Source organism: Heliangelus exortis, chromosome 9, assembly GCF_036169615.1.
Source record: "Heliangelus exortis chromosome 9, bHelExo1.hap1, whole genome shotgun sequence".
Taxonomy (NCBI): domain Eukaryota; kingdom Metazoa; phylum Chordata; class Aves; order Apodiformes; family Trochilidae; genus Heliangelus; species Heliangelus exortis.
Genome location: NC_092430.1, coordinates 23,368,246 through 23,383,790, shown reverse-complemented (window position 1 = coordinate 23,383,790; position 15,545 = coordinate 23,368,246). Strand labels below are relative to the sequence as shown.

The 15,545-nt window shown below is 40.0% G+C and overlaps 1 protein-coding gene across 2 annotated transcripts in view; it reads right to left on the bottom strand.

The window, feature by feature from the left end:
- SI (sucrase-isomaltase) overlaps positions 1 to 13,680 on the bottom strand; it is a 55,166-nt gene extending 41,486 nt beyond the window's left edge. The window contains exons 1-4 of one of the 2 annotated variants that reach the window (XM_071752750.1): positions 13,414 to 13,680; positions 11,245 to 11,326; positions 4,054 to 4,177; positions 2,510 to 2,586 (exon numbers count right to left, since the gene is read on the bottom strand). In XM_071752750.1, the coding sequence (XP_071608851.1) occupies positions 2,510 to 2,586; positions 4,054 to 4,177 (201 nt within the window). In that variant the 5' untranslated portion in view covers positions 11,245 to 11,326; positions 13,414 to 13,680. Of the gene's footprint in view, positions 1 to 2,509; positions 2,587 to 4,053; positions 4,178 to 6,321; positions 6,477 to 11,244; positions 11,327 to 13,413 lie in introns of those variants that run through there. The other variant, XM_071752749.1, reaches the window with a different exon arrangement.
- Positions 13,681 to 15,545: the final 1,865 nt, after the last annotated feature.

Sequence of the window (15,545 nt, the reverse complement as noted above, 5' to 3'; positions counted from 1 at the left end):
TTGACCAACCCATGTTCCTAAAGCTTGACAGTTCAAGCATCTGCATTATTAGCTTCATAAACATGATTTTCTTTCTCCCCAGTTACTTCTCCTGACTTCTTTTTTACTATTTCCAGCAGCCACTTCACAGCCCAGTGGTATTCCTCTAGCTGGACCTTATCCTAGTGGATTTCTAAGCTACAGCTCTGTATTTTCCTGGCACACTGAACTTGGTGCACAAGGAAATAAATACAGAAGGGGCAAGATTGCCATGGGGAAAGGAGCAGAGTTCATCCAAAGGGACTGGAGAGGCTGTTATAAAAGTTATCACTCAGTGTAAATAAAGATGGGAGCTGATCACAGCCTCTGAGCTGTAAAACCAGCATAACAGGTACTGCTGATACCAAATAAACCCAAAGAGAAAGTTAAAGCTTAATTAGAAGCAGCCCTGGATTTGAGGCAACAGTTTAGCTGGGATGGAGTGTGAGATGCCTTCTGAGCACTGAGGATGAAAAGAATGGCTTGGCTCTGGGCTGAACTCAAATGTTTGTCTTATGTGCCCTCAAACAAACCTCTGCCAGCAGGGTATTTGGGGAAAAAGACACCTACACACCACAACAACAATAAAAATAAACCTTCCTCCATGACTGCAAAGCTATCAGTCCAATAATGGACTGATGACACTAACTCTGCTCATCCTACTTCATTTTTTACTTCTGCATCCTTCTTGTCTAAGTAAACTTCACAGCAATTTTCCACTGCAGTGGATAGCTAAGAAATATCTATTTTCTTGCAGCATGTCTGTCTTCATCACTCCTCTGATCAGCTAATAAAGATCTATTTGCTTTCCATACTTCTATCCTCTGCAATCCCACTCATTTTCTGGCTCCATCTAGGACATCTTCTGTGAATAAAGCAATCAAGACAGACACTAACCTGCTAGAGGAGTTGAGATAAACCATAATTTTCCCAGCTGCTGTTTATTCTGAAAACCACTAATGGAAACCATTTCAGAAGAGTTATGCTTGGGTTGTTTTGTTTTTTTTTTTTTTAATCAGGTACCTGTAGTTTTACAGCTGTGCTGCTTGCTGTGTTAGAACAGGCTAAAGAAGGACAACCAAAATGCTTCCAGGAGAAAATTTTGGCAGGAATGAACAGAGACATTGGGATTGGGCTGGGTTGTGTCAAGCATGCACCTAGCAGAATCCATCAGGGCATGGGTTAAACCTGATATTTACCTCTTATCCTGTGAAATCTGCTGCCTGGACTTCACTGAGAAAAAGATTAGATTCAGGAATCATTTATTTTACCTCTAGCCCTAGAGCAGGTGCTCTGATATTCAAATCTGTACCTGGTACTTCTCTGCTGGTATCTATAATGTGATTAATTTTAATTCTTTCTCATCAGTGATGGCAAAAAGCAAGGGCAGACTTACAATAAGGCTGACAGCTGAAAACAGAGCAAAACTCTTTCCTTCACTGTATGATGAGTGCAGCACTTAATGTGGGGTGACAGGTCTAAAGGTAGTAATTAGAAATTAAAGCAATCTGCAGGAATGCTGTGACTGTGGTGGGCTTGCTCCTGGGGGGGTGAAGGGACTGAAAGAGTAGAGGAACAGGCTGTGAGCTGAGCTCTTACCAACCTGTTCACTCACAGGACTGTGTTGAACCAAAAATTATAACAAAATCTATTAGGCTGGGAATAACTTAAGGGCTGAGACAGCTGGTTAATCACTCTTTATACCTCTGTGAATGATATGAACATCATGCATCATCATATATTCAGCTTTTCCTCCTAAGCTGCCCCTCTAAACCAAAGAAAGGGGACAGACATCTGGCAGCTTCCATCAGAAAATGAGAATATTCATTGTAAAAGTTAAATTAAAAATTAAAAACAATACAAATAATAACAGCTTTTCAAGACCAGACACTACAAAAAATGGTCTGAAAAATGAAGATGATACTTTTCTCTGGGAAACTCAGAGATACTTAAGCCCAAAATATCCATGTTCTCCCATCTAAGAGAAACCTCCAAAAAAAGAAAGACACTGAAATTCAAACTGGTTCTGAAAGGAAACTGTGACCACATTTCATATTTTAAAAGTCTTGTGCATCTTTCCTTACTCTTTCTAAATACTAAGTACTTGACCATCAGACAAAAAGAAACTGTTTAGGCAAAGCTGTTAAAAGCAATGAGTGATTTTTAAAAAAATTAACAGTTTTTTTTAACTAATTTTGCTTCCACTTATCCCCAAACCAAGCTACTTGGAAGTACTTTGGCAGTAGTTTTCAACCTTTGGCAGCAAAGGATTTTTCCAGAAGCTGGAAAAATCAGAGCTTCAGCCAGGGGGCTGGAATGGCTTATAACTGGGTTACACTTCCTTGCAAAATGTTCAGGCAATCACAGATGAAAAAATGTTAAGAAAACAACTGCTATAGTAGAGACAAGTGAAATTTTTGTAACTAAGCATGAAGCTTAACAGCATAAAGAGAATTTTATAATGCTTTTTGAAATGTTTTCCATTTCCAACCTTTGTTGCTACTTGATCTGGGATGCAGTCGATTCTCTCAGCTATTAATATGTTCGGGCAGTTTGCTGCTGGATATTCTGTTAGGGAAATAAATTCATGGGTTATTACCAGGATTTTCAAAATGCTTCAGTATTGATTCCTTCTTTACTCAGTAACAGGTTCTGCTGGCTGCTTCTCACCATCTTGAAATACTAACCATGAGTATAGATTCAAACGGGTGTAAACTATTGCTAGTGTGATTTATTTTTCCTTTTGAATAATGGTACACAACTCTTTCAGATAAAGGTAGGAAGATTTCACTTCAATATTTCTGAGCATATGAGTGACACTGGTAATCTGCTTTTTAATTGCATACATCAGTGCAATTTTCAGCAAGTCCTGTAGCTCAATATCCATTGCTTCTTGTGAAAAACAGAGGCCAAATTAAAATTGGAAGGACTTTTTCTGAAATGGTACCTCCCTGCTGCTCTCATAGGTGTTCCTTCCCCTGAAATACCATTTTTCCACCAGTGCCTGAGTGAGAGCATCAGGTAAAAGCACATTAAAGCTCCATTAAGCTGCTCCATTAGACTTCAGCCTTGTGGCACTGAATTTCAGGTGACATCTAGCTGACCAAAGGCTACCTGATGGTTTTAGTTTCAACAGTGAGAGTCACTCTACATATTTTGGAAGGTTGTGTAACCTTGGAATGAGGGGTACAAAGTGCAGAACCCTTGTCTCAGGCTGAGCTGCACACAAATCCATCACCTTGCCTGTCTGCATTACCTGCACTCTGTGCACTTGTACTTTTTCCTCAGGCAGGCTCCTACTTATCTTGTGACAGAAACAGGCAAAAAATGAGCAGCTTTGCTAAAACACTGAAGTGTTTCTTTTTTATAAGTAATTATTTGGCTGCCTTTCCCCCCTCCAAGCCTTTTGCTCCAAGCCCTATGTTTAAATGGGGCTACCCACCCAGGCTGGAACTGTATCACATCCCTGTTAGACAGGGGGTTTCTAATGCATTAGGAGGAAATCCTATAGGGTTTGATGGTTTTAATGTGTGTTCCATAAAATTTGGTGCTCTTTGATCTGTATTTTTTGTTTCGTTTTGGTCAGTGTTACCTTTTTTATACTCAAAAATTCTGAAATCAGACCTATGTTTATAAACCAAGACCATTCTTGAGAGGAAGGACTAAAAGGGTTTTTTTCATAATAATAAATTCTGAGCCATGTGATTTAATGTATTTATAACTGATAACTTATGTTATCTGCAGGAAGGACTGATTTACCTTGAGTAATGATAAGAACAGAACAGTACCATTGACACTCAGTACTTTACAGTGCTTTTTTTTTTTTTTTTTTTTTACAGTGCTTACAGTGATATATTGCTTTTCTCACTGGAATGTCCCTGTTCTTGAGAAGTCTAAATCAAAAGTGGTGGAAATTATGCCACCAGTTAGTTCCTGAAGCTCTGTGTTATTTACAATGGTCTCAGTGAGCAGAGAGGGGCAATTCCCACTCAAGTTTTTAGCTCTGGTCCTCCAGCAGCAAGAAAAAGTACTTACCCTTTGCTTTAACTCCAGGTTCTCCTGATGCTAAAAGCCCAATGAGGACACAGGCTACAGCCACCACCAGGCAGAAGAGGGCTATTAGGGTGATTTCCAGCCCACTGAACTTCCTTTTCCCCATCTAAACCCAAAGAAACACAAGTAAAAGATTTTGGAAACTCTATAAATTACATTTCTAATTTGATAAATTAGCAAAATTCATAACTGATACAGGTATCAAGCTATGATCCCCAATCTCAGGGTTTAAAACATTCTTTAAGTACTATGTGCAATAAAGCAGGGTAATTCACACAGCACAGAGTACTGCACTGTTACACCACTGAGTAATCACTGAGATATTTTCTTTCCTGGAAACCACTTTACACACAAAGAACAATTCTATCTTGAGATTAAGTATAGAGTTTCTTCTTCACCATTTTTTCCTAGGGTTTTGTGGGTTTTTTGGCGCTGGTGTTTTGGTTTTTTTTTTTTTAGTTTTCAATCCTTCTTTAGCACAAACACAAACTACCCCCTTTTGTAGAAAGGAGAATGTTTCTTTGTGGAAAAAATACTTGACAAAACCTCTAATGAGCTCTGATGTGGTGCTCAGGACAGGTGGCAAAGAGACAGAGGTAACAGGGTAAATTACTCCTGGATAAAGCAGAATATATCATAGAATCCTAGAATGGGCTGGGTTGGAAGGGACCTCAGAGCTCATCAAGTCCAACCCTTGCTCCACTCCCCCCTGGTTCCCAGCCCATGGCACTGAGTGCCACATCCAGGCTCTTTTGAAATAGCTCCAGGGATGGAGAATCCACCCCTTCCCTGGGCAGCCCATTCCAATGCCTGAGCACCCTCTCCAGAAAGAAATTCTTTCTCATGGCCAACCTAAACCTCCCCTGGCACAACTTGAGCCCTCTTGTGCCCTCTTGTCTTGCTGAGAGTTGCCTGGGAAAAGAGCCCAACCCCCCCCTGGCTCCAACCTCCTTTCAGGGAGTTGGAGAGAGTGATGAGGTCTCCCCTGAGCCTCCTCTTCTCCAGCCTCAACACCCCCAGCTCCCTCAGCCTCTCCTCAGAGGATCTGTGCTCCAGTCCCTTCCCCAGCCCAGTTGCCTCCTTTGGACCTGCTCCAGCACCTCAATCTCCTTCCTGAGCTGAGGGGCCCAGAACTGGACACAGGACTCAAGCTGTGGCCCCATCATCTCTAAGCCCATGCTACACAAAATCACAACTGAAAGAGGATGTTGATGAAGTCAGCACCTTAAAATGTTGTGCAAAAGTTGGGTTTTATCCAGCACTGCTGGTTTTGTGAGGCTCAGAAGAGCCAGGGATGCTGTGCTCAGCCCCATGGGATGAACAGCTCAGGACCATTCATGTCATACACCAAAACTCATCTCCAGCCTCCAGATCAATACACATTGGCAGCAGCTGCTGCATTTTACATTCTGTTAAGAACATTTAGCTTTCTGAAACAGCCTTAAAGACAGAGAAATGGGCTGGGTTTAGTTAAAGCAAGAAACTTCAGGAATAGTGTGCAGAACAGTTACGTGCTTTAGTTACAAAGGAACTAAAAATACTTAAGATTAAGCTGCTTTTTTTCTTTTTATTTTTTTCTTTTTATTTTTTTTCTTTTTTTTTTCTTTTTTTTAAACAAAAGCTTAAGCCTATTTTATTCTTGCCTGTTGTTTCTCTCAGGTATAACCCATCACCTGCACCTCTACTCATGGAAATCCCACAGCCACAGGAATGATGAAAAGTGACATTGTCCCATCAGCACCCCCCAGAAGGGTAAAGGGAGTACTCAGGTAATTAGTGCTCTCAGTATGGTGATTAATAAAGAAGCTTTTTAAAATAAGATAGTGCCATTCATAATTTCTCCATTAATATAAAAATTTGCAGCCATTTTTAATATGTTTATTGTCATTCCCTAGGGAATATTCTACTTAAAATCTGCAACTACACAGTATATTAAAAAACATATTTTTTAAGTTTTGTTCTTTAGAGTACTCCACCAGTTTATCTCCTTTTAACACTGCCTTAATAAATGTTGATTAGGAGTCTCAAAAAGTAACATTAGTTTTCCCAATAACTACAATTTATTGAAGTTTTTGTCATCAAGCCCTCCACCCCTCAACTCTATCATTTTATTTCAGTTCTTTTCTTCTTGTGGTCTCCCCTAAGAACGAAGACTTTGAAAAAAAGTCTTTATAATTTAGAAAGAGAAGTTCTCAATCTTTTCAAGTAAAAATCTCCTGAAACCTGAACATAATAAAATGAATGACATACCTTAAAGTCCCTCTTGTTCCTTCATATGTTGCTGCTGTATGTAAAGCTCCACACCAAACCTGATGCTTTATCCTTTGCTCTTATCAGCTCCTTAGGTTGTTTGCTAACTAATCTGCCAATGGCAGGTACCTACATAATTACAGGCAGATAGCAGAAACTCTTTGGACTAAACACAGTCACTGTGATAATTGCAGCCAAGGAATGGCTGGTTAATTAATAATATATTTTGGTTCAATATGATGCATCAAATGCTGCAAATGAGAGAAAAATAGCCATAAAATGCCAATAAGCTTATCCACGTTGCATAACTCAACAGTTTTTATTCTCTTCTTTTTCTGCAACTTTCCTGCTAGAATCTTCGTGGAGGCTTCACATGTTTTGTCTCTCATTTCTGCTTCAAGCACCGTGAGAAGTCATTAAATGCTCCCAAATGAGGAAAAAAAAGCTATGAAAATAGTTGCAGGGGAGAATCAAATTTATGATAATTAAAACTTTTTAAGTTTGCTATAAATAAGCTTTAAGAAGAAGTTAATTATAAAGTATTCGTTTCAAAATTCATATAAACAGATTTAATGGGGTACCAACAGTGAGTGCCAAAAGCTGAAGAAAAACCTGAAAAACTGACATGGAAAAAGAGTACTTATGGAAGAGGTTTCAATCATAATATAGTATAAAACCTTCACGTGTAGCTGGGTTTTGTCTTTTTTCTCACAACAGGTAGATAAAATCTTAACATTAAATCTTTCTTTTCCAAAGGAAAGCTTCCACTTCATACTAATAAAGTATTTACGACTTATTTTTCAGCAATGTAGAACTGGCTGAGAAGTGACACTTGTATTTTTTGAAACTGTTGACAATTTTATTCAGTTTCCTCAATATCTCACCTCTGCCTGTGAAGTGCAGGAATGAGACCTCTCAGGGCAGAAAGGGAATGGTCCTTTTTCCCTTTATTCAGCACTTAAATGAAAGAAAATCAATTATCCATCCTGAGCACTGGGGCTCTCCTGTAACCATCTCTGCACAAATCAATGGCACCACTCTCAGAGACTCTGGTTTTGAAATGCAGCCTTTTATTTAGCTGCCTCACCCTCTCCTTTTCCTTGTAAAATCATGCATGTCCAGGTGTGAACACATCACTTCTGGAAACAAAATTCTCATCTCCCACTCAACACGGTTAAAGATGCTGCTTTACCAGTGCCTACTGAGAAATAATGGTGAAGTTACCAAAGGTTTGGGAGGGCTGGGGGTTTTGTTTGATGTATATCTGTTTTCCAAGGTTTATACCTTCATTTAAGTGGTTTAGGGAAGTACTCAGGCTGGCAAAGCCATGTGTTTCCTTTAAACATACCTGCAATCACCCTGCCATCAATACAGCCATTTGCTTAAGTGCTTTCCTGAATTCACCCTGCTACAAACTGATATTATCAATCACCTGGTGAACCTTTTCTAGGCAACTGGAGAGCATAAAAGCACTGAACAAAAAGGTCTCACAAGAGGGTTAAGCCTGCAGGTTTCCTAGCTGAGGGTGTTTTTCACTAGCCTACAACAAAAGGGCTTTTGGGTCAAGATGTGATATTGAACTCCAAGAAGGAGAAATGGGGGAGGCTCTTCAGCTGGGGACACTGAGAGATAATAAAGACAACCAAGGACTCTATTGGTGTGGTCTCTGCTGTGAAATGCTTCGGTTTCCAGGAATTAAGAGCTGCTTCAATTCTGACAGCTGGTAAGCAGGATTACTACAAGCCCAGGAGTATAGGCTAGACTGGAGAAAATTGAGTAGCAAAACAAACTGGGGAATTAGGTACTGCTAAAAAGGTAGCAATGTAAAAAGAGACATTTATCTCTTAGTTTTTAACAGATCCGTTTTAATTAAATCACGTGCAACTTGAAAAACTTGTTAGCTGGTGATAGTTAGCTCCCTGGTTGTATTCATTCGAACAGTTATGCTAATGAACAAGTTTTCAGCTGAGGGACCATGTTGAGTAAAAGAAATAGTATCAAGAATTTACTCTTAGTCTGGAGCCTTTATTCCTGCAAGAAGCTGCTTGCAGATGCAAACCAGCAGGTCAGGCAGGAACAGAATCAATAATTGCCGTGGCAGGACATCTATCAGAGACCCAACAGGAGCACACCCCTCAGCTCCCCACATGCCATTTTTATTCCATGGTTGAAACCACCCTGCAATCCCAGCTGGGCAAACTGGGAGCTCCTGAGTCAGATTGAAGGAAGGACTGAGCAGGTTTCAGAGGAAGCAACAGGGAACCCTGTGTTCTCAAGCCTGGGAAGAAGGATCGACCTTGATTTACCTTCTGCACATGGCAAGGCAGCTGCCAGCTGCCATCTCCTCCTCTGAAACTCCAGGTGAAGCCCTTGTTCATTCAGAAAAGGAGATAGGAGCCCTTATCACCTTCCTGGATAGGGAAGCATGAGTGACTTTTGGGTGCAAAGAGCTGCAGGTCACTGGAAGGTGACAGAGAGCCTCCACTCCCAGGACACCTGCTCCTTAGCTGACTGCCAGCTGCCAATCTCCATGCACTCACCATGTGCCTGCTTCATGATTTTTCCCTGTGAGTGATGAAAGCAGTTCCAAGAATGCTCCTGAAGCCTTCCTGCAGGAAGGAATATTAATGTCCTAACCAAAACACAGCGGGAAATAAAACCAGGTAAAGCTGGGAAAGCTTCAGTAAGAGCTGGGAGAGGTTTCTACTTTAGCATCTCCAGTTCAGGTCTGAACTGATTCCCATTATTCTGCAGTAGAACATTGTAGGACTTCCCTGAAATGCAGATGTCACTCTGAAGCCACATTAATTGAATTGAATTATTAATTAATTGAATTATGCTTTGATTAGTGATGTAAAGACCTTTACCAAGAAAACAGAAGAGTCCCATCCTGTCCAAGGAGTCCCTGGATTGGTACCCTCAGGATCCCCTGAGGTTTCTGAACAAAATGCTTTGTGCTCTGTGACCTGAGTCACCTCCTCTGGAAGGAGCACCCCATGGCTCCCTGACACTGGAATTCCATTCCCAGGGATGGGAGCAGGCAGGAGACTCTCCCTGGCAGCCTGGGCACAACTGTACCACACTTTATATCTGCATAGATCTGAATATTAGATATATTTGTTGGATATATCTGCATACATGGAGTTATAGTTTACTTTTCCTCAGACAAAACTAATCCCTTAGTTGATCAAAAGGTGAATAATTGGGTCAACTCAGCATTTTGGTGAGAATCTCAGATTCTACACTATGTGAGTGAACAAGTTGTTGGCAGGAGAACCAATCTGCCCCTGCTGGAAGTCATTTAATGCTGGGGATGAATTTGCTCCCAAGAATTTCAGGACATGTTGGCAAACTGATGAGGCAGAGTCACTCAAGCAGAAAACTGGTCCAAATACAGTACAGCTCTTAGAGGGCTCCTGGGAACCCCTGGATAAAATTCCACCCTTAAATAACGAGTAGATCACATGGATTTTACTTCTGCCCCCAAAATCTTCCTCTTTGACACTGAAATCACAGATTTGTTCCAGTGCTCATCTAAAAAAAAAGCCAAAAAAACCCCCTAAAACAACATAACCCAAAACTTTCAAAAATAGAAGCCTGGCTCTTCTGCATACTGCAAAAGATCAGGTTTTAGAAATTCCATTAGAACCAGCCCACAGAGAGAGCTGAGAGAAACTATAACTCCACTTTTCCCATCCTTATATTCATCTGAAGAGAAGCCTGGGTACTTTCAGGGTTATTTCTCTTATTTTACACAAACAGAGACTCTGACTCCTTCATTTGGAAAGAATATCTTAGCTTTTCAGCTGAAGTCATTGCATGATCTCTCTGACTTGATGGCCCTGGCACTTCTAAGCAGGAGAAAAGGAAAATTTAGGTTGATGCCTTGTCCCTTTTATTTTTTTTATAGGTTGCATCTTATTTTCTTTATCACGTGAATAAATGGAAACCTGGATAAAAGCCTCAGACCTTTGTATGACCACCTCCAAGCAGCTTCTGGTGTGATGAGCTTGGTGGAATTCAATAAAAAGAAGGTTCAGCACACACCTCAAGAGATTCTCTAGCAATCTCCAAGACTGCAGTGAACATCTGGAACTGCAACATCTGGAATGAGCAGTATGGTTCACAGCACAGTTTGATCTTCTGCACCACCACCCTCCAGGGCTCTACCAGCACCTGGGAGCTTGGTAAAGAGATGGACTGCAAAGAAAACACCTTCAGAAAGTTCATTAATAGCTCTAACAAAGGAAATGCTTAGCACACCATCTTTTTTCCTCTTTTAAGCTTCGATAGCCAGTGTTCAGAATAGAGCTTTGAAAAGCAGCATGAGGCAGCTTTTCTATCAACATTTCTAGACAAACACCTTTACAGGGCTCCCTGAGAAATTTGTACCATAGATTGAAATCTGAGAGCAAAACAAATGTTTATTGCACCTCACAATTCAAGCCCAGAGACTGTGAGCTTGGTCTCAGACACGAGGAGTTTTCATTTTAGAGCAATCAACCACAAGATTTTGATTTTTTTTTTTTTTTTTACTACCCAGAAATGACGTCAGCAGAATAACTGCATTGTCATGGGAAAGCAGAAGGTGTTTGAAGTTCAAGAGTGTGTGTAGCTCTTGCAAAAGAAATGCAGTTGCACAATGTGTGAAGTATCTTTTTGTAGATAGACAGGTTTCTGTGTGTCTTTATCCTCACTGGGCCTTTATCCTCCTTCAAATAACACTTTTGAGCCAACATAGCACAGCAGAGGCAAAGAACAAAGTCTAACACTGAATCATTTTGCTATTTATGAATTTGCATTAGGTCAGCTTAGAGACCAACACAAGCCAGGACAGTGATTACAAAGATAAGAATTCCAATTCAACACACACTGTACAGAAAAAGGAAATTTTGCAGCTCTCAGTGCAAATGAGGAACTTACTTGTGAGTCTCTAAAACAGAGCAACCCCTGCTGAAAGTCTTGTTACTGCAGTCCCCTTTGCTTGTGATGATTCAGCTGAGACCTGAAATCACAGCAATAATGTTGGAATAAAGCTTTTAAGTCAATCCCCCAAATCTTTCTCCTTTTTTTTTTTCTTTCATTGCACACAAAATGCAGAAGCTGAGAAGGTGTCTGGTTCAAACAGAACAAGTATCAGGATGATTTGAACTATAACCATGAGTATAAATCATTTATGTCTGTAAATTAATAACTGCTTTTCTTCAAGACAGCAAACAGTAGGTCTTAGTAGAACCAAAGCTTATGCACTGACAATATTTATTATCTATCCTTTCATCAGAGAAAGGAATTACAAGATTGCTTGAAAAAAAACCTTTTTTTTTCCTTTGGCCATTCATGCACCAAGATCTGGAAATATCAAAATGTGTTACATCAGCATTACTTGATCAAAATCTTTTGCCTGCTTTTTTATTTCATAAGATGTAATGAGATAGCATTAGGGATATTAAAAAAATGTTGTGTCCTACAAGTGAGTGATATGAACCCATCATTTGTAGCTGACAGTGCTCACTTCAGGCTATACTTCACTGCCTGGAAACCAAGGGGAAAAAGGAGAATTAATATTTGCTTCCAGCTAATTGCTAACTCCTGGGAGTACAGAAAGTTCTCAAGTGTGCCACCAGAAACTCTCAGCTACATCCTCACAGATGTACTCTGCCAGCTCAAGGACACTCCAAAGGGGACAGCATTGTCCATGCCCTTAGAGGAAGTTTTGGGCTGCTGCTTATTAACACTGATGCTTACTGAAGGCATTTGCAGCCCTATAAAATCTGGCAGTGCCTCAGTGCCACCCCACTTAAGCTTCTTCCTCCTTGTTATCCTTCAGCTTGAGCTTTTTGGGAGTCAGACAGCCTGGTTGTCCTGCTTTGCTTCAGGCAAGATGCAGAGCACAGGAAGGAATTCTTGTTAGGTGAAAACACCCATCATAACAAAGACAAAAAAACCCCAAAGAGAGAAGTTTAATTCACCAGTATTTATTCCTCCTCATATGCCTGAATTCACACTTGGGAGTCAGCGAGCAAAAGAACTTGAATGGAGCTCGGATGCTGTTTCAAGAAATGCTGATTTTTCAAAAAAGAAAAAAGGCACCATCAAAGGGTGGAGTTGGCAGAGTGTGAAATCTGAATTGGTCACAAAGTGTGTCATAGGCTGACATGGGATTTTTTCTGTTTTGTTTTGGGGTTTTGTTTGGTTTTGTTGGGGTTTTTTCTTTTGTTGTTTGTTTGGGGTTTTTTTTTGTGGTTTTGTTTTAATATTTTTTTATCATTTCTTCCTGTCTGAACTGTGCCAGCAGAAAGGAATCTTCACTCCTGCTAGCAGATCTAGAGACACTTTCCAAACATGGTCTCATCAGGGTTAACAATCAAATTATAGTTTGAGCAAATGAAAATTGTTGTGTTTCCCATGAAAAACTGAAAGAACTGGTTTCAGGAAACAAAAATGCATGTATCAAGTATTAAATCTATTTAAAAACAGAATCCTCCTCTCTTTTCAGTCTTTACAAAAGAGGGGAAACGTCAACCTCCTAAGTTATGTTATTATTTTTTTGCCTTCTAGAAACTTATAATTCACATATGTGCTTAACAAAAGAATTTACAATGTAATAATTCAACCACAGGCATAACAGAGTCTTGATTTAAGAGCCCTGATCATTCCAGTCTGTATTTAGGCTGCCAAAAGGCACATTGGTATAAAATAAATACTTACACACCTACCCAGTTGTGCCAGTTTGAAGGCACAAATGCACAGACCACCAAGAAGCTCCAAGGATTCTGGAGTCATGCACCAGGTAGAGCCCAAAAAGCCACTGACAGAATTTTTAATTATATTTTAAAGAAATCAAAATAACCTTTCTAGGCTTGTGAAGTTGTAAATGCACATTTTCTGCTTTTTTTTTTTTCTTTTCAACCCAGAAAGCCAGAAACTTTAGTTATTCTTTTCAAAGGAAGGTTAATAACTTCAGTTCATTAGAAGAACTAAAGAAAAAAAAAAGATACCAAGTATTTTAAGCTAAAATTATGGAGCTGCAATACTGACATTAAGCTAAAAGCAATCAAAAACTCGAGTTAGGAAACAACACTCAAAACTCACCTTATTATGTCTTAATTTCATTATCCACAATTCCAAACCTATTACATTTTTCTCAGGTCGTTGCTGAACAAAAGCTGAAATGACAGATTGTCTCCCAGCTTTTGCAGTGAGGAAAAGATAATTTGCAAAGTAGCTCCTTAATGAAATTACTGGTTTGACCTTTGCATTATTATTATATTATTTTTTTTGGTCAAAGCTTGTCTGCTGACTGTTTCTGTGACTTTGCTTGTCCTTGCTGCAGATGGTTCTCCAGCCAGTGCCTGTGTTTCTTGCTACTGAGAAGGAAACAAAGCAAACCCACCATTATTATAGGCTGATTCATCACCAGCTTTTTTTTTTTTTTTTTCTTTTTTAACTTATTTAAGCATTTAATTACAGGGTGTTATTCAGCTTTACATTTCTTTCCAGTAAAAATAATAGATGGTCAAGGTAAGAAAACAAAAGGATTAAAAGCTTGGTAGCATTTTAAAGAAAAGGGGGAATGTTTAATATTCACTTATCTGTAAGAACTGAACGATGTGAATAACAGCAGTGCCAAGAACCTGATTTTCTTTTGCTTCTGTTTCTCTCTGGTAAATTATCAAGGCACCAGCAGGCAGGATGCTCTGCCCAAGTGCCATGAGGGCTCCTGCAGACAGTGGGGATCAGCTCCTGGAAGATGTGGGAAAGCTCAAAGTTCCAAGCCATGATCCCCATCAGCACAATCCCCTCTGTGCCATTTAACATCTAAACTGGAGCCTTGCCCCTCGTGGTGATGTTTGCACTGCTACCATAAAGGATTAGAATCCTAAAATGTTAAAAAAATCCCCTGGGATGCTTCTGCTTCACACACACTTTCCCTACAAATCCTTGAGGATTCTGATCTTATTGTCTTCAAGGTCTTCTTTCTCAACACAGCAGCTGGAAGCTTTTTTTTTAGTGTGGTTTTTTTTTTAATTACTATGTTTACAAACACTTGTAATCTCAAATGGAAACATCAAAGAGTGCCAGACTTTGAGCAAAGCTTTGGGGCCACCAGCCTGGCAAGTTGTGTGGGTGTTGCTCATCACACCTTCTACAAATGACAATGCCAAGGGAGTTGTACTTACACCTGGTGCAGAGAAAACTCATCCTTCCTCCTCTGCAAATCCATCTGCAGGGAGTGACTTCGTGTAGCTGAGCTGCTTTCTACTCCCTGAAGATCTCCAGTAAAAGGTTACAACTCCTTTTCCCTCTTTCAGATGGCCAGATTAGAAAACTAAATCCTTTTCTTCAGCTGAGTGGACTCTGTGAGCTCCAAGGTGTGTCCTTCCTTGAGCATCAAGAGAGAAGAGAGACAGAAACAGCAAACACAAGCAGCAAACAACACAAAAATCCATGGTGCAAATGCTTGTGATTATTTTTTGACACTCAGGTCCCATCGTGGGTACAGCAAAACACCATAAAAACCCAACCAAGGTCCAGTTGCTGAAAATTATTAAAAGCAGCTCTCCCAAATCACCAGGTACAGTTTTGATGTGTTCAGGGGAGACAGGAGGGGCCCTTCCCTCTACACCTGGAACTGTTAAGACCATCATTCATTCACCTGAATAATTCTGTGTCCTGCAGGTCACCTGAGGTTCTTTAATGCCACTGTCACCACAGGGCTCAGCACCAGCAGTTATTGCATTGCTCCACCCCATTAATATCCAGGGAGGGTTTTTTTTTTTACCTTCTGAAGATGCATTTGTGCTCTCCACATGACAAATCTCCCAGAAGAAGTGCATTGCCTTGTGGCCACTTTATTTCCACCTAAGATGCTCTCTCCTGCAACCTCATCTCCTTGCAACACCACCACAAAATCCTTGTTTCAAGCTTAATGTATAAATTTACATTAATATACAATATAATATTAATTATATGATATTAATATACAGATATAATATTAATATTTGTTAATATACAATACATAAATATAATTCTGCTTAATTACTTGATATAATCAAATAGAGAGGGAAGTATCTTGGTGACTCAGTAGAAAGCTGCTAGGGCCAGGCAAGTCTGTCCTCTTTGAAGGCTGCTGAGAGGGAGAGGAAAGAGCAAGGAAGCAGCCAAATTGAGGAAAACCACACAATTCCACCATTTTTGCAGTCTAAAATTGGTGCCTCTAGGAT